General features: G+C 29.4%; 2 protein-coding genes across 2 annotated transcripts; both read right to left on the reverse strand.

The window, feature by feature from the left end:
- Positions 1–5,522: 5,522 nt before the first annotated feature.
- On the reverse strand, positions 5,523–6,010 carry LOC125857266 (uncharacterized). The gene has a single exon (XM_049536961.1). It carries the CDS (start codon positions 5,933–5,935, stop codon positions 5,732–5,734), a length of 204 nt encoding a protein of 67 aa, XP_049392918.1. The 5' UTR covers positions 5,936–6,010; the 3' UTR covers positions 5,523–5,731.
- Positions 6,011–13,496: 7,486 nt separating this feature from the next.
- Positions 13,497–18,695, reverse strand: LOC125857200 (1-aminocyclopropane-1-carboxylate oxidase homolog 4-like). Its single transcript, XM_049536890.1, has 2 exons — positions 17,741–18,695; positions 13,497–13,925 (listed from the first exon to the last, which is right to left on the reverse strand). Exons 1-2 carry the CDS (start codon positions 18,578–18,580, stop codon positions 13,665–13,667), a joined length of 1,101 nt encoding a protein of 366 aa, XP_049392847.1. The 5' UTR covers positions 18,581–18,695; the 3' UTR covers positions 13,497–13,664.
- Between the last annotated feature and the right edge of the window lie 592 nt (positions 18,696–19,287).

Here is a 19,287-nt window from a genome sequence, read left to right on the forward strand (position 1 = left end):
ATGTTTGATTCGAGAAGTAGAAATTCAAATTCTATATAGAAAAAAGAAAGAAAAGATAAAGGAGGATGAATAGTTGTTCTCATGATCGGAAAATTGCTAATTTCCAACGGAAATTTTCGACGAAATCTGTCAATGACTAGTCAAATCTTGAATCTTGATAAAAAATTAGCAATTTTCTGATAGTGTCTCTTTTATTTTTAATTTTAATTTATCGTTGTTAGAATTTCTTAAATGTAGTTCCAAGTTATGGAATGATGAGCAAATGGAATTTAGAGGATTTAAAGAATTGTTAGTAAATTATTGAAATTCCATTTTATGAATATTATTGTGTTTGATGATAATTGGAGAAATATATGGTTTTAAATTTTCGTTTCCATATTGGCATTTCTAATTATTTCAATTGGTAAAAACACTTATGAGATTCCATTTGTATTTTTTTTTTTCTGAGCTAATTGTGGCTATGTATTTAGACTCATTTACTGAGGTTAAATATGAAAATGGTCCCAAAGCTTCTTGAAAGAATCACATTAGATAGTTCCTTATATATAATTGCAATATTATACCACCTCCGTCCACTTTTAATTGTCATGTTGCGCTTTTCGAAAGTCAATTTGACTAATTTTCAAAGTTAATTTAGATTACATCAATTCGATATTTTAAACAAAAAATTTAGATATTAAAAAACTATACGAAAATTACTATAAATTGTAATTTTTTGCATATCAATATGATGAAAAATACATCGTATCGTAAAATGCTAGTCAAAATTCTTATAGTTTGACTCTAAAAATGAAAATCATGACAATTAAAAACAGAGAGTAATAAATGATAATTTCAATTCAAATAACTTTGAACAGATCAATATATAACTTATCTATCTTAATGTATCTTATTTTATCCAAATTTGATTCAATCCGCTCATTTATCACTTCTAATTTTTTTTTCCTTTTTATTTTAGAGTTTATTCGAATTATGAACCCCATGTTTAAAAGAAAGTCAACTTATAAGCATATACATGAAACTTCAAGATGTGAATCCAGAAGCTTGAAAGAAAATATACAGCGCCCCACATACACATTGCATTTACATATAGCCATATATTTTTCAGTTTACATTTACACAACTAATATCTTTTTGCAATCAATGTATATAGCCTATATATTATTTAAAGAGAATGCACATTTTCTATGTCAGGTGGACAAAAATGATATAATAATATCAGTTCAATATTGTTTAGAGGATAATAGGACGTTCGCATAGTTAAAATGTCTTTTTAAAAATTCGGGACAACTTCAGATGTCACTTTATGTCTTTTCTCTATTATATACAATATGTTTTATATATTCATATACTATGAATCATGTNTTATATATAATTGCAATATTATATCACCTCCGTCCACTTTTAATTGTCATGTTTCGTTTTTCCAAAGTCAATTTGACTATTTTTCAAAGTTAATTTAGAGCATTACATTAATTCGATATTTACACAAAAAAATTGATGTAAAAAAACTATACGAAAAGTACTATAAATTGCAATTTTTTGTATATCAATATGATGAAAAAATGCATCGGCAAATGTTAGTCAAAGTTCTTATAGTTTTGTCTCTAAAAATAAAAATCACAATTAAAAATGAACAAAAAGAGTAATAAATGATTATTTCAAATCAAATAACTTTTGAGCAAGTCAATAGAACTTATCTATTTATTATCTTAATTTATCTTATTTTATCCAAATTTGATTTAATCCGCTCATTTATCACTTCTATTTTTTTCCCTTTTTATTTTAGAGTTTATTCGAATTATGAACCCCATGTCTAAAAGAAAGTCAACTTATAAGCATATACATGAAACTTCAAGATGTGAATCAAGAAGCTTGAAAGAAAATATACAGCGCCCAACATACACATTGCATTTACATATAGCCATATATTTTTCAGTTTACATTTACATAACTAATATCTTTTTGCAATCAATGTATATAGCCTATATATTATTTAAAGAGAATGCACATTTTCTATGTCAGGTGGACAAAAATGATATAATAATATCAGTTCAATATTGTTTAGAGGATAATAGGACGTTCGCATAGTTAAAATGTCTTTTTAAAAATTCGGGACAACTTCAGATGTCACTTTATGTCTTTTCTCTATTATATACAATATGTTTTATATATTCATATACTATGAATCATGTATCTATCTTATATAAAAATGTGTAAACATATATTCACCTTATATAAAGAGCATAACAATGTACATAAACTTTGTTAGTTACAGTGACGAACAACTTCTACGATTTCAGATGCAATTGTCATTCAAAACCAAATTCAAAATTTTATCAAATGATTTCAAATTTTGTTGACAAGCTTGTTAAAATATTTCGAATAAGTCTAAACAACACTCATTTTAAATCTATCACAAAAGTCAAATTTTAAATACTAACTCACTTTTTTTAAAATTATTCAATAATGATAGATTACCTTATTAACCCCGATTAGAGCTCCAAATTGTTATGAATCAGCCCTAACTCGATACCATTGGTGGTGTCACGAAAAAATTACTTAGCTCTCAATTAATAGTGTACGTGTGTGCTTTGTTGTATGATTTTTAATCTACTCCTTCCGTTCACTTTTACTCTTATTGAGTTTATGTCGAGTATTCAGTGTCATGTTATGTTATAATGTTCATAGAACTATGAAAAAATTAATTTGTTCACTTGATGATCAATTCAGGGGCGGAGCTACACCTTAACATGGGTGGTCAGATAAACAACCTTTGTTGGAAATTTTTTGTGAGTATATATGTTAAATATCAATATTTTTGGATATGTACAAATCGTGGAACAATCTTGACATACTAAAGAAAGATAGCTCAATGGTTAAGGCTATTCAAAGTCACCTCAAGGGCTTGGATTTGAGCCCAGACTAGGGCATTTTTTTGTTTAATTTTTTTTTTAGTTTCGTTTTTAAGAAAACAAAAGTGACGTTCCTATCTTTATAATTTGACTAACGTGGTTTATTTTTTTACTTGTCCTAAAGTATGAACACCCTCGAGGAAAATCTTGGTCCCACCACTGGATCAACTGATAGTATGAACAAAATAATATAATGTTGAAAAGGTAAGGAAAGACGTCTATAAATTAATTAAACAAAATGGTATAGTGTAAATAAGTGAAAAATGTAATTATTTTACCTTAATGATAAATAAATTTAAAGATTTTTTTTGGTTTTACTTTTTCAATTTACGTTAAATTTAAGAGCAACTTTCACATATAGCAAACACAAAAATCATATTTGTATGCTATAACTATATAGTTTGCATAATTGCGCTCCATAACAAATTTTATGTTTGCTATGGCTATTTCGCTATACATATATACAAAAGAAGCTGGCTATTTCGCTATACATATATACAAAAGAAGCAATTGTATAATCTGTTTCGGTATACATATACAAAAGAATCAATTGTATAATTTGTGTTTGTATAAAGCGAGAAAGAGAGAAAAACAAAAGAAAACTGGACATGGGAAGATCGTAATTGTATAATCATAAGTGTATAAGACGAAAATATATGCATTTGTATTTGTATATACAATTTTCTCTCGATTTATACAAACACAAACGCAATGTATACATTTATGTTTGTATAAAGTGAGAGCGGCGAGCGAGATCTGGAAGAGGGGAGAGAGGGGAACGAAAATATATGTATATATACAATTTTCTCTCGCTTTATACAAACACAAACACATTTTATACATTTGTGCTTGTATAAAAGTTAGAGAGGCGAGCGAGATTCACCAAGGAGAGGCGAAATAGCAACAGTTTGCTATGGGGTACAATTAAATCAAAGTATGGTTATAACATTTAATTTGAATTAATAGTTTGCTATTATATACAATTTTTTCTTAAATTTTGATAGGTAGATTTGTTAGATATATGAAAATAAAAAAGGTTGATTTTTTTTAGCAAAATAGTATATTTTTGTTATTTTCTCTCATATTTTAGGTACGATTTTAATCAAATTTATTAAAATTACTTTTGTGAAAGAGGAGACAAAATCAAATAAATTTTGTGCAACAAAACAAAAAAATTGTAACTTTAGGTAACGAATACAAAATTGGATTACCGCCCATGAAACATAATCTAACTAAATTGAGGAATTAGTTAGAGTTTAGTTACACTATCCTTTTGATATGATCTAGTCTACTCTAATGAAACCCTTTTAGCCCATATTTTTTGCCGTTTGAATGCTCATACTATCTAACAAAAACTTATAAGCGTTTTGTCATAAAATTTCTAGATTTATCGAACTGTTATAGTATGATGATGGGATTTAAAACGCCTTCATTCTTAATATAGCATTTTGCCACAAAATTTTCTATATTTATTAGTATCAGTTGTGGTGGAATGATGGGAACTTAAATCACTTTCATTCTTAATTAAAACATAGTTTTCATAAATGAATCTTTATAAGATACATTCAAATTTAATTGACTTCAATAATTAAGATCGTTTTCTTTATTTGTAATGTATAACCAACTAGCCGTTCAATCATCATTAATTTTTTATTTATGAATTATAAAATCTTTAATTTTGTGACCCCATGACAATGAGTTGCCTCAACCACATACCAAAAAAAAGAAAATGTGGAAAGAATAGATTAGATTTGTTGAATTCCACCCCACTAATTTCTAAATTTCAAAAGTTGAAAATTAAAAACGTTTCTCCCATTCAACATACTTTTCACCAATGAATATTTTGTCTCTATTATTCAAAAATTGAAAGATGAATATTGTTTGAATATTTGGCCTTCTACTCTCTAGTATTCAAATTTAAAAGGTCATTAATCTTCTTGTTAAACGTCTTAACAACTGCGTACATCATATCCTCTTCTGTTCTCACTTGTGTAATTATACTGAACATACTACAGCTAAACAACGACAACATCTTAATCATTAGATCTATAGAACTGCAATCATCGTTGATATTTTCTCAAGTTAATTCTAATTTAAGACGGTATCCTAATAATTTCTTGTTTCAAGCCCACAGTATTTGCCCAGAAAAAAAAATCTATCGGAATCATTTGAGGAATCAGATACTTTATAACAATTGGAATATAAAATTGAAAAATGTTTGTTATAGACACTTTAAGAAAAAAAATTTATACCAGAAAATTACATTTTTCTAATGTAGAAAATAATTTATTTTATTTTCAACATTACATTTTTCAGATTTTAGCAAAACTTGCATTAAAAGAATTTATTGACGATGACACGATTTAACGAAAATATGTACATAAAAAGATAAAGCAAGCAAAGAAACGAGTAGTTATAGAAAGACTTGCAAATTCGAAGATTCAAATTTGAGTCCTGACTATAAAATCATTTTTGAAACAAAAGTTTTATGTCGATAATGAAATTTTCTTATATGAATCCAGATTTAATCGAGTTCAATGATAAACAAAAACAGGAAATATAAATTCAGATTAATCGAATTCATAAAAACACAACAACTAAATTACGAAACACAATCTATTACTGCAAAATCTGAAAACAGAGTAAAAAAATCCAAAGAAACAGCGGACCTGCATCTTTATATATACAAATCTATAGAAGAAGAAAAAAACTACTATGAAAAACTTCTCGAGACTGGAGTCTTCTGATTAAAGGTGGATGAATCCTAACCATCTCATCACATCACGACCTTCGATTTAGCGCTAACTAAAAGTAGATTAACTTCCAACAGAAATAGGCCTATGAGCTAATCCAAGCGGCGATCTCGATCGTTGCTGCTGCTGTTTTCCGGTGATCTCCGGTTGCGTTAAAGCTGGATACTTAATTTTCTCCATTTCTTGTCTTATTTTTCGAACTTGGCTATGAATTATAACAACTCCATCTTCCAAATTATTGTTGATTTTGCCTTGTTTCTGCTCCATTTCTCTGCTAATAACAGAAATATCAAAACTTATTAGTAATTTTTTGGACACAAAATTTCTGTTTTTTTGTGTGTTAGTTGGGAAATTCAGAAGGTATGAGGGTTGTATTTATAGGTAGAAAAAGATTGGTGAAAATGACATGGTTGGTTGATAGTTTGTTCACGAGTCTCTATTTTTTCTAGATTTTTCTAATGAAAAATAAATTATTATTCCTTTTTTAAAATTATTATTATTATGTACTCTTCGTTTTAATGTATTTGTCCTGTTTAAATCTTTTTTTAGGGCTCATTTGGGGGTGGTGTTCCCAATATGATTTTCTTCATATTCAGGGCTTGAACCCGAGACCTCTGATTAAAGGATGAAGCACTCCCATCAATGCACCACCGTCCATGTTGGTGTCCTGTTTAAATCTAGTATAGGAAAGTTGTGAACTTTATTATCTTAAATTAAGAATATGTAAAATATATATAAATATTTTTATATTTTATAATCTTAAATAATTATTACAAAATTGTCGATAAATATATTTTAAAAAAGGGACAAAGGTGTATTTAATAATGTGAAAGGAAAATTGTGTTTTTGAAAATTAATAATGCAAGATGGCTCCTTTTGGTGAACCGTATCTATCATCTATGACGAGATCTATATCAGGTTGTATTGCCGAAAATGCCCTTAAAGTTTTACAAAATTTCTAAATTTCCCACTCAAAAAAAGGAAATATTTTTATTATTATTTTAAAAAAAATTATGGATGGTTGACAATCAATTTAAATAAATTTGTAACATTATTGCGTATAAATCTTATACGGTCACCAAGTTTGCGATTTGTTTTTCAGATGACGTAAAAACAAATGACTATGCTTATGAAACTTATTGTAATTAAATTAAATGATTTGAACTTGTTCAATATATTAGGAATAACTTCTTCTTTTATTTGTCCACTCAAACAAATTAAACTAAAATTAATTATTTTGCTATGATGGTAATTATTTATTACTATTAAGTTGGATTAGTGTGAAAGTCAAATTACCCTAAACCCAAAGACAATACGTGACAACTTCCAATTCAATATTCAGTGGCTGCAGTCAAATATGTTAGAAGAGAAAATGTATGTCTCTTTTCAACAGTCCACTTTAGATGATTTCTTTAATTTGACTCATCTAAGAGATATTGATGTTAGAAGGTGCCACCAAAATTTAATGGAGCGGAATATTATTTAAGTAATAAATTATATTTAAAAGTTATGGAAATAAGAATGTTGAAATGGATGTATAGGTATATTAGAAGAGATAAGACTAAAAAATAAGAATATAGATAAGATAGATTAAATGATTATGATGAAGGATAAGGTGCAGAAAGCAAGGATTATGAGATTGTTCGGAGACGTATGGATGCACAAATGAAAAGGTGTGGAAAATTGGTTGTAGATGCTTATATTAGAGGTAAGTCAAATAAGTATTAGGGAGAGGTGATTAGATACGATATAATGTAGTTGTTGTTTATTAAGAACATGCATGATATGAGATAGAAAATTATGAATGACACGGATTAGGATATTACTTTAGGTAATTTAAAATTGTCTTGCCTAATCTTTCGTAGTGATCGTAGTATTACCCTAAAGAGTTTCTTGGTACTCCATTTTTGTTACTATTTACTACTTTTCTCATTTTGATTATCCGAGTACTTTGTAGTAGTGATTGTTTCGATTTTAGTTGTTTTGTCATGTTTTCTTTAGTATTTTTATCTTGATTTCTTCATCTATATTGTTTTTTTTTTTTTTGAACTGCTTGGTTATGATTTTACTTGAATCGAATAGCTATAAAAAATAATATCTCTACTTTACAAGGGTAGGATCCATAAACATACTATCTTCTCTAAACCTCATTTATGAAGATTGCACTGACTGTATCCTCCATACCAAACACTCTCAGAAAATCAAAGACGAAGTTAAAGAGTGGTATACAAATTTGATCAAATCTAATAAATTTAATTCGAATTTCATATTTATTTTTAAAAATTTATTTATATATATTAATAATTTAAACTTTAATAATAATCTAATGAAATTTAAATCTCTATCTGATTTAGCATCTAATTAAAATGTGCAAGATTCCAAAGCTCATTTAGTTGGCACATGAGATATTTTTCCCTTTCAACTCTACTTGAGATATTTTAGTAAAATACGAAATTAATAATTTATATAAAAGATGCCATGTCACTATCATTTGATTTGAGGCAGAAAAATGACGTGGCATTAAGGGTGTTAAGTTTGTTGGCGGTGGGCGGCCGGCCATTTCAAATTACGCATCTGGTTTCTGTCCACGTGGCATTGTTTTTCAGCCACGTGTATGGTTATAATTTGTTAAAAACATGAGTAAATATACCTCCAAATTCCCGCTAAATCTAGTACTGTATTTTCAATACTTCTTTCGACTTGATGCTCCTACAAGAGTTTGAGATCACTTGTTATATTATGTGGCAGATCAAAAGTGTATTTAAGTTTATAGTCAAATAAAATAACATTTTTAAGACTGTCAATATTTCAATAAGAAACTAATAATTTGCGTTAAAAATTCAACAATATTTTAAATATTCTCTCTTTTAACAAACTTGAAGAACCAAAGTTGACAATACACTTTAAAAAAGAACTATTTTTAAATTTTATACTCAATCAAAATTTTCTTTTCCTAGATATTTTTGGTAATGCGAAATTAATAATTTTTCAGAATATATGTATCTATCATTACTCTATTTCAAAAACAATTTATTCAAAGTGTAAGAGATTAAAATCAGCCACGTGTAAAACTACTTTTTTTTTTGAAGTAAGGCACTGCAATTATTTATTGTTACACGCATCATTTTTGACTTGGCTAATACTATATGATTAATAATGTTAACATTATTACTAAGTTTATTTAGTAAATTTTACTCGTTGTAGGACCCCTCTAATATTGTATAAATAAAATAAAATTGGCATGTTGGCGTACATAATTACGTTTAGATTATTTTATTATGCGTGGTTGGATAATTATATTTGAAATAATAATCACTATTAATTTAGGTATCTATCACATTGCTTCTTTGCTTCGATGATTATCTTAATTAAGACCTCTCTTTTCAACTTCTTTTGACTAATTCAACTAACTATTACCTTTTCCCGTTCAAATTAGTGCATTTTTAGATGGTGAGTCGTGACATATAAAGTTAATTAATTACGTTAATTAAAGGGTCAAAGAGAAAAGGGTAACCTTGGGAAATTTTTTTATTAACTTTTGATCTTTGAGAAATTCATTTATTTTAATTAAATGGAAAGAAATTTAGAGTATGTTTGGATTGTCATTGACTTATAATTTTTTACTATAAGCCAAAAGTTATAAGTTATATGACTTTTGATTTATTTTTAACATTTTAACTTTAAATTAAATACTTATATAAATATATATTTTTTAATTTATCAAAACACTCCAAAAATAATTAAAAATTATTTTATTTAAATTAAGTCAATTCAAACGAACGCTTACTTATTTTGAACGGAAGGGAGTAATATGTTTTGTTGCTTTATTTCTATCATCATTTGTAAACTTGGTCATTTAGGAGACAATTAATTAAAAAATGGGAGGAAATCAAGTTGTTTATTTAATTTTTGTATCCCAACCAACCCACTCCTAAAGTATTAAAAAAAAAGAGTAAAGTATTAAGGCAGCTTAATTAAATTCAGATTGAATAGCTACCATTTTCCTTTTATTTAGTATTATGGTTTTGTCAACGAAGTGTATATCTTTTTCTTGAAAAAAAAATATAATGAGAAGGATGATATAATTAGGATTTAATTGATATACTAGTATTTTTATGACAAGTTTTTCTATATATAATAACAGTAATAATATATTTTGATATAATTGTACGAATAAAATTTGAAAATAATAAAATATTAATATACATATTATTTTCAAAAGATTATCTGATTATATATCTCCGAAAATATTTGTAAGAAATTAAAGTTAAAATATAAAATAAAAAATGAAAACAGTGACGTGGCTGAGATGGCAGCTAAGGCGGTTGAGATTGGTCGGCAGCCGTCAGCTACAGATTAAGCATCTGGGTGCTTGCCACGTTGCACTTTTGTACGGTGTTTGAAAATACTTCTAAACTTATCGTAAGTTGTTAAATTAATTCTTAAATTATTAATAATTTTCAAAATATTTTTTCTTTTATTAACTGAAGTTTGAACTTATATACACTTCGATTTTGCGACCAAAGTGAAAAACACTCCTATACACTCATCAAATTTAGAGGTGTTTTCAATATTTTTTTTCGGTTTTTTAATTAAAAACATCCCTATGGTCTTACAAAAGTTTAAAACTACTGGTTATGTTATGTGACATGTTGAGATATATCTAAGTTTAATTAATTAAATAGAAGAATATTTTTAAGGCTATTAATAGTTCAAAAATAAAACTAATAATTCATTCCAATTTTAATGATATTTTCTATACTTCTCTTTCAATAATCTAACAAAATTATATTGATCATAATAAAAGGACAATAACGGATTATAAGCCGGAAAAGAATGAAAAATATTTTCTAATTATTCAGGAGAAATAGAAAAGAAAAACATACCACTAGGTTTCTTAAATTGAAAATCGAATTAAATAAAACAAATCGATACTAACCAAATAGATAAATATAAATATAATTTGATTTTTAATTATTTAAAAACTATTAAATTAAATTAATTCTAATTAAAATAATTAAATAATCAACCCAAACCTTTATTCAGACATAAATTTAATAGCTCTAACTAAGAATAAAGAAATCTCAATCGTTTCGCGATTTCATGTGATAGTTGAGTTATTGGCATATCTACTTTTGGGATTCTATACATCATCATTTTAATGCCCAAGTTGACGAGAAAATCTTTGTCAGATTTAGCTTTGTACCAAAAGTGGACATCATTTTTATAAGTGGAGTCCTAAACAAAAATGGTGCAAAACAAAATTTATTTTATAATGAAAATAGATTCACAAAATAAACAAATACGCTCCTTCTAATTCATATTAAGTGAATTATTAAGATACTTTTTAAGTTTAAGAGAATTGTTAAAACTCTTTACATATATATTTACCTTTTTTCAATAAAATTTTGAAGTATTTTGTATTTTTGAAGAGAATAATTTAAGAATAATCAAAAGGAAAATAGTGAAAAGTAGTTTAATTTTTGTCTTTAAATATCTTTCTTAAATGGTGTATTTATACACCAACAATTCACTTAATATGGATTAGGAGTAGGAGGAGTAACATATTTTGTTTCTATTTATTTTTCTTAATGAAAAAAAAAGGCAATACTTTATTTTTTGATCTGTTTAAAAATTATTGGCTTTTTCATTTTTTGATAACTATATAATTCCAACTAATTTATATATATCATTTTTAAGATCACGAAATTAAAATGCATTTTGTTACCTTCTATTTATCAATAGTTTAATTAAGAGTTTAAAACTATAAGAAATTTAAAAGTTTTATCATATACATTTTCTTTGTGAAGTTTAAACTAAACAAATAAATTAATTAAATAAGAAAATAAACAGGTTAACCCCGTTTTAATAAAAGGAATTATGTAACCAAAGTTAACGTTGAACGTTAAATTAGTGTTAACGCACAGTTGACCATATAAAATGCATGAATTTCATGTGTTATGTAAAGATGAAATAATAAGTGTGAATTTCATGTGTTTTCTATGGTCAAACTGTACATCCACACAAGTTTAACGTTAACGTTAACTTTGGGTTAAAGAAAACATTTTAAGTAAATTATATGGCGGTTAGTACGTAGAGGTTGTGAGTAGAGATTAACGATGATGTTAGTTAATGATAGTGATTGACAATAGTGATTAATGATAATTGTTGTAGTCTGATAATTGTGGAGAATTGCAATGATAGCAAATGGTGAAGGTGAATGTAAATGTTGGTTGGAATATATAATGATAGCTGGGAATGATAATTGTTAGAGTGATTTATGGTTGTGCGTGGTTGAAGGTGATAATTGTCAATCGTGGGTACTGGTGATAATGAATGTTGATTGTGGTGATTGATGTTGGTATTGATCATGGTGGTGGTATGACTGATAATTGTGATGGATGATAGTGATAGCTGACGGTAGTTGATGATGACTATGATGATGATTAATTGTGATAAATTTTCTATGGTGATGGTTTAATTTTGGCTGAGCATGGTGGTTGAGGGTGGTGGTAATTATAATGGTGAACAACAATAGTCGCAGTTAATTAGTGATCATCAAAGTAAATAGAATAACGATGAATTGTCATTTCTGTAGAAACTTTGAATTAATGATGTTAAAATTTTATTATAAATCTTAATCATGGTTAAAATCTTGACCTTAGAAATAATATGCTTAAGGAGTAAGATCTGAACAATGATCAATAAAAATTAAGATCTTTATTAAGTATAAACAAATAGAATCTTAATTCGAATGTCTCATGGGGGCTATAATAAGCATAGAATATTCATATTGTAGGGATATTAGTGCTTGATTTCAAAATACAAAGAAATATAATCTCAATTAAACCATATTACAAATGTGATTAATTGATTAGAATAATGTGAAAATTTAGAGATTCGATTAAACAGTAGTTGTTATACATGAAGTTGACTATGGCAATCAATTACTAGTCAAAAGTTATACACTAACAATTGGTTACATAGTCTATATAATATGTTTCACATTTGTGTAGCTCCATACATTTAGCAAAAATATCACAATAATTTGTCTTTGAGGTGGGTCCTTTGTCGACATAACGTGACCATAGTACCATTTATAAACTTCGTGCAACGAGCTCAAAGGAAAAATCATGTTTAGGAGACATATCACATGCTAGACTAACTTGATCGTCCTTACGGGCCATATTATCAATTATTATTCTTCACTTTATCGTGTTGTATCAATATAGATCCAATAAAGATATTTACAAGGTTGAATCATTGAAACAGAACATGAAGTATGTAAAATGTTTTCATGAATTACTTGTCTATTTAATCTGATGCATTATTATTGTGGGATACTTAGTATGACTAATATAATTAGAAAAACGTTGTTATTCAATTAGTCCTAATCAAGTAAGGAGGCAAGAAAAAAATGGCACGTTGATGTTATTTTATTATTATAGTTATAAATTAATTGAAAAGTAACTATGATTGGAAAATGGTTAGTTGATTTGCAATAATAGTTTCTTTCTTCAAAATCAAAAAAAGTTATGATGTTGATACACCAACAATTGCAATTATGTATTTTTTTTTGTTCTCTTTCGTAATATTTTATTTCTCTTGATTTTTGGAATCAGATGATTGATGGTAGGTAGAATAAAATTTGAGATGTAAATTTTGAAGTACAAGTTGTATAAAAATAAAATTATTAGGGGAAAAGGATCAATAATACCATTCATCATATTAACAGTGCAAAAATACACTAATGGCCTGGGCGAGACACGTGCTACAATGACCAGTACAAAGGGTTGCAAATAGAACTTAGAACGACAATAAAACAATAAAAGAGAATCAAGACAGATATTATAGATATCGCCACACGTGTTTAAAGTACAGAACATTTACAAGCATATATATGTTTGATGAAATTTTCTACTTTACAGTATTCTTATTCCACAACATATGTATAAGAACAGTAATTTGATGCAACACATCTATAAAGAAGATGTTGTTATATTTGATTTGAAACCCTGTAGTAATTTGTCAAAGTCTTCCCATCCAACTCCTTTGAAAAGAATCTCCCCATGTAATCCTTGTACATGAAGTCGCGGTAAACGGCTGGCTTTTCATCTGATATTAGTTCAGGGAGAGGTCCAAATGAGTTCTCTCTTTGGCCTGGGTTCAAGAAGATGGCAACTGATACGCGGGGTTCTTGAAAAGGGTTGGCTAGAACTCGGTGCACCACACTCTTGTATTCATCATTCGATATTATCTGTAAAAGTGAAGTCGATTCATCATGATACATATTGTTCTGAGGAAGCATGAGAAACAAAAAAGATACGCATTGAACCAGACTATGTTCAGGATAATAGCACCAGCAAAAGTCAAAATTAACCATATTGATAGTTGTTCTTGACACAGCATTTTGGTCTCAGTTGTGTCTACCATTACTACCCTGGGATGCCTGCCACCAGCAACAGATACCAGGTAACTTTGTCCACCGAGGCTAGGACAAATAGAAAGAATCACCTAGTGTCTTTAGTCTATGCTGGGAATTGAACCTGAGACCTCATGGTTCTCAACCACTTCATTGGCTACTAGTAGGCCACACCCTTGGGTGCCTATTAATATACTTTGTTGTTTGGTACACATTTTCAACCTATGTATACACTCTATTTAGTGTTATGCTATGTATAACTAATACATGAAAAATCATGGTATGAGCGATGCAAGAGGTTTTAATACATACATTAGCATAGTTAAAAACACAATTGTCCCTCAAAATCTTTCCCACATTAACTCAACTGTCAGTAACTGAGCCCACCAAACTAATTGTCAAAAGCTGCAGACGCCCTCACCCATTTTTTGTTGGTTGTGACTCACCCAAAATAACACTTCTCAACAAGGAAAGAGTACATAGGAGATGGAGCTCAAGGGAGAAATTATAAGATAGGTCTATAGAATGACAATTATTTGGTTGAAACATTAAGAATCAAAGTCTTCATCAAAAACACATATGCAACATCACAATCTTTCCAAGCTTCTTGCTGAATAACATGATTTCCAGAAAGAAGTCACGGTGCGAGTTAGTGTAGGCATGCCAGAAAGACAAAGGTGCAACAGAATGTACACATGCAATCAAAATAGCTTGTGTTTAGTGGAAGGCTAAAATACAACAATATATCCAGTATAGTCTCACAAGTGGGGTTGGGGAGGATGGTGGGTATGCAAACCTTACACACCTACCTTTGTTGCGTAGGTTGTTTCTGATAGACCTTAGTGGAAGGCTAAAATGAGAAAGCAAATTATGAAAATAAGGTTTTCCTAGATATTGAACATGTTCCCAATTAACCACAAGGCAAAGAACTGTTGTTGACCAACAAAGTTGTACAACAATTTTAAATGTCATACCAAAACATTACAAGAAGAACAAATACACTAGCGAATGAACTTCCTATTCAACCAGCATGTATGTCAACATTCAGCAATTGAAATGAAAATTTCGGGTCAATAGCAATGCAAAATCAAATTTTTTACTCTCTTGAACCCTACAAGCATGCATGCTAGTCTTGGATATCTAAACTTGGAGAACATGTAGGCATGCCTTTATCACAAGAGTCAAAATGAGAAAAATGCAAACATGATAGCTTTCCTTTATAAGAAAGGAAAACGCTCAAATAAGAAGAACTCCATTCTAAGCATCTCAAAGGGTATCGGCATTGAAAATCATCTGCCACTGCAATGCAACCTAAAACTTCAGCTGTTAAAGCACCTAATGCACAATACTTCAGCTACAGATTCTATTATTCTTGGTACGGCTGTTATAATGACATCTTTATGTAAGTGTGACTTGAGCCATTCAGTTAAAGGGATAATAAAGTGTTCCTCAAAGATACTAAACAATCCATGTTGCAATTCCTTGGAAAAAGAACAGTCAAGAAACAAATGAAAATGATTTGCATTGGTCTAATATGACACCTTTGTATAGGCAATTTAACTTCTCCTTGAACTAGTAAAATATAAGGTCAGTTCCTGATTAATATTATAGCAAAAGGCACATGGATGCTCTCAAATCTACACAATGTGAGCCATAAAATGAACAATTTTGAACCCTCCCAGTAATGACAAAACATGTTCGATTTAACGTCCAAAAGTTGAAATTTGTTGCATCTACTAAAGCTAACAACTAATAATAGTTGGAGCGATTAGAAAATTCGACCTTACAAGTTACTCTTAAGAGGGTGTGAAATGTTCCAAGTTCACACATTTATCGCTGAAAAATCTTAGTGTCATATAAGAACAGGAGATTCATCCCCAATCTTCTCTTTTCCTTGGTAAGCAAATGCTTATTCGAGAAAAGCAAAAGCTATTTCTTTATCAGCCAATCCAACAAAACATAAACAGAATAACCTGTTTGAATGGCATTGAGGCTGTCTCATATAGGACTTTTCATAAGCAATTAGCTATTTTAAAGAGTTCTTTCACCTACCAAGATCATTCATTAGTCACCATTCACCCCCTCATCACCTCTTCCATCATGCACCCATAGGTTTTATAATCAGAAACCAAAAACCACAATGAAAGATAACTATCAATCACACATAAACGAGTCAAACATACCTATATGCTAAAAGAAGAGCAGAATACAACATAGACATCGGACACGCTTTTTACCTAAATGGTCACTTAAGTTCAGGAAATGGTCTTAACTTTATCCTAAAAGAATTGAATCTGAATTTAGATAAAGTCTACATTTTGCATTTTTCAGATCAATCCTGGTCCAAGTCTAACAGCTAAAGCTGCTTTGAGTTTCACAGAGCCAAATGAGAACATGACTAAATTCACCCAGTAAGCTCACAAACTTGATAAAATTCATCCCTCAAATATTTACTAACCAGAGTTTTTGACCTATAAGTCAAAAGTTTAGGAATTGGCCTAACCTTGTCCTAAAAACAATTGACACCAGACACAGATAGTCTTATAAGTTTGCATTTTTTAATCAATTTCAATCCAATTTGCTTATCGTCATATAAGTTCATGAATTCGATCAAATTCATCTCAAGCATATAACACTATTCAACTTATTGGATTAGACTCATCCCAGGGCCTTGTGGTTCAACTAGCACATATGTATGGTAGGTAAAGAAGCAACTTATTGATGTACTAATTTCTGTATAACAACGATTGGTAGCTAGTTAGGAAATAAGCTATTCATATATAAAACTAATACAACATTTGATTTTCAATTAGAAACCACATAACTAATACATGTGTAAATTATGATGAAATTTGTATATTATCTTATTAATAACTAATACTTGCATAACTCTAACCAGCTACCAAACGACCCCTTTTAACATTCATGCTATGAACCAAACCAAGTTGTTATATTTAAGTANATTATGACTGGGTGCATCTCTCTCCGCGAGGTTAGAAATTTGAATTTTATTTTTCTTTCTAAAATTAGATAAAGTTCTCTAAGTGGTAATTGGTAGCATATGTTACATTTTAATTAATTCAACACACACACACATATATATATATTAGAATTCATTTTAGACCTATAATTTTAAAATTTTACCGATTTTCAGTAGGAAAAATCTAAACGTCAAACCGATCTAATATATATCACAAATCAACCTTCTTATAATAGTGCACCCATCATCTCAAAATTATAAATACGCCTCTGAGTCTAGCACATATGTATGGTAGGTAAAGAAGCAACTTATTCATGTACTAATTTCTGTATAACAACAATTGGTAGCTAGTTAGGAAATAAGTTATCCATATATAAAATTAATACGACATTTGATTTGCAATTAGAAACCACATAACTAATACATATGTAAATTATGATGAAATTTGTATATTATCTTATTAATAACTAATATTTGCATAACTCTAACCAACTACAAAACAACCCCTTTTAACATTCATGCTATGAACCAAACCAAGTTGTTATATTTAAGTAAAGAATAGTAGTGAGGCCAACCCATGTGCTAAACAAACCATAAACAATATCCTCCAACTTCCAAGCATGCAAATTATACTACACAAATCTAAGTACAAGCAAGTAACAGAGTATACCTGAAGAATATCACCAATATTAATCACAATAGCCCCCGGAATCGGCTTCAAATCCACCCATTCTTCCCCAAATTTCACTTGCAATCCAGTCATTTCATTCTGCACCAACACCGTTAACACACCGGGATCTGTATGCGGCGTCAGCCCTTTCGTCAACTCCGGCTGTGGACAATAAGGATAGTAATGTGCAGCCATAACTCTTCCATCCAAACAAGACAATTCCTTCAATCTATCCTTTTCCACCCCTAACCCTTCACACAATAAACCCATCAATTCTTCCCCAATTTTCACCACTTCCTTATCCCACTCAACAATCGCCTCCCTACACACCTCCGGCACATACTCCCAATCCGGCGGAGTAGGCGTCAACCTCACCTGCAACGTATCCCTCCAGCTTGCAGCTTTCGAGTTGTACAAATCAAAATTCGTAGAATACGCTGCTCCACGAGTAATATCCCTACTATAATACTTCATCTTCAATTCATCATTCTGTTCATTAAACGATTTAATCGAACCTACAATTCTGTTTATAGCGCTGACCGGAACAGAATGATTGATAATCTGGAAGAACCCTAAGCTCGTTGAAGCACGATGAACTTGTTCAACGACCGTTTCCCGAGGAGCAGAGAAGTCGACGACGGGTATGGAGTGATTGTTACCGGGTCGGGTTTTGGGCTCCGGGTTTGGTTCTTCCGAGTGGATGAAGAAACTGGGTATGGTAGTAAGTCCCTTATCAACAAGACCTTTAACTCCGATTTTCGACTCGTCGAATTGTTTCAGTTGTTCGAGACGATCGGAGTTCGGAACTGGGTTTGGGTTCAGAGGACCGGAATTCGCCATTTTTGTAAAGAGCTTTTGAGCTACACAGAAATGGCGGATTTGAGTTGTGAAGAAGAAAATGAATACAACACGTAATTAATAGTTAGAAAATTCATGGAAGTTAAAAAAGATAGTGTCGACAATGAGTGATCATTATTGTATTAACGGAAACAAAAGAAAGCGATTGGTGTTAAAGTATGACTTTTCAAGGCGAATTTGAATTTAGCTTGATTTTAATATAAATAATGAAAACTCAATGTGAACGATTTTGTGCGAATTTCAATTTAGCTATGGATATAGTCAGATTTTAATATAAATTTCGAACACTTAATGAGATTTTTCTGTTTAAATTTAAATTTAGTCAAACTCCAATATAAATATTAAACATGAAAAAAAAAAAGCAAACGAACATGAAATATTTATTATCTAGAAACAACTAAAATATTACTTCAAATATTTTTATTTTAAAACATTACAGATTAAACGATATGCTAATACATTATATATATTAATTTAAATTCACAATTCAAAAAAATTAACTTTCTAAAATTTTGCGTCAAAATAAAACTACATAATCAAGGTGAAAAGGATGGAGTTCTACTCCCTTAGTTTTATTTATTAATTTTAACAAATGTAGCATTTCTTGTAATTTTTTTCTTATCGTGTCAACAACAAACAACAACAATAAACTTAATATGTTCTTGATCAAGAGAGCGTAAAGTGTACAT

Source organism: Solanum stenotomum, chromosome 2 (assembly GCF_019186545.1).
Source record: "Solanum stenotomum isolate F172 chromosome 2, ASM1918654v1, whole genome shotgun sequence".
Classification (NCBI taxonomy): domain Eukaryota; kingdom Viridiplantae; phylum Streptophyta; class Magnoliopsida; order Solanales; family Solanaceae; genus Solanum; species Solanum stenotomum.

Excerpts from the sequence above, each read along its gene's own strand:
- LOC125857266 (XM_049536961.1), bottom strand. The coding sequence starts at position 5,935 with ATGGAGCAGAAACAAGGCAAAATCAACAATAATTTGGAAGATGGAGTT.
- LOC125857200 (XM_049536890.1), bottom strand. The coding sequence starts at position 18,580 with ATGGCGAATTCCGGTCCTCTGAACCCAAACCCAGTTCCGAACTCCGAT. Across the intron at positions 13,926-17,740 it reads ATATTGGTGATATTCTTCAG|ATAATATCGAATGATGAATA; the intron begins GTATACTCTGTT and ends TCACTTTTACAG.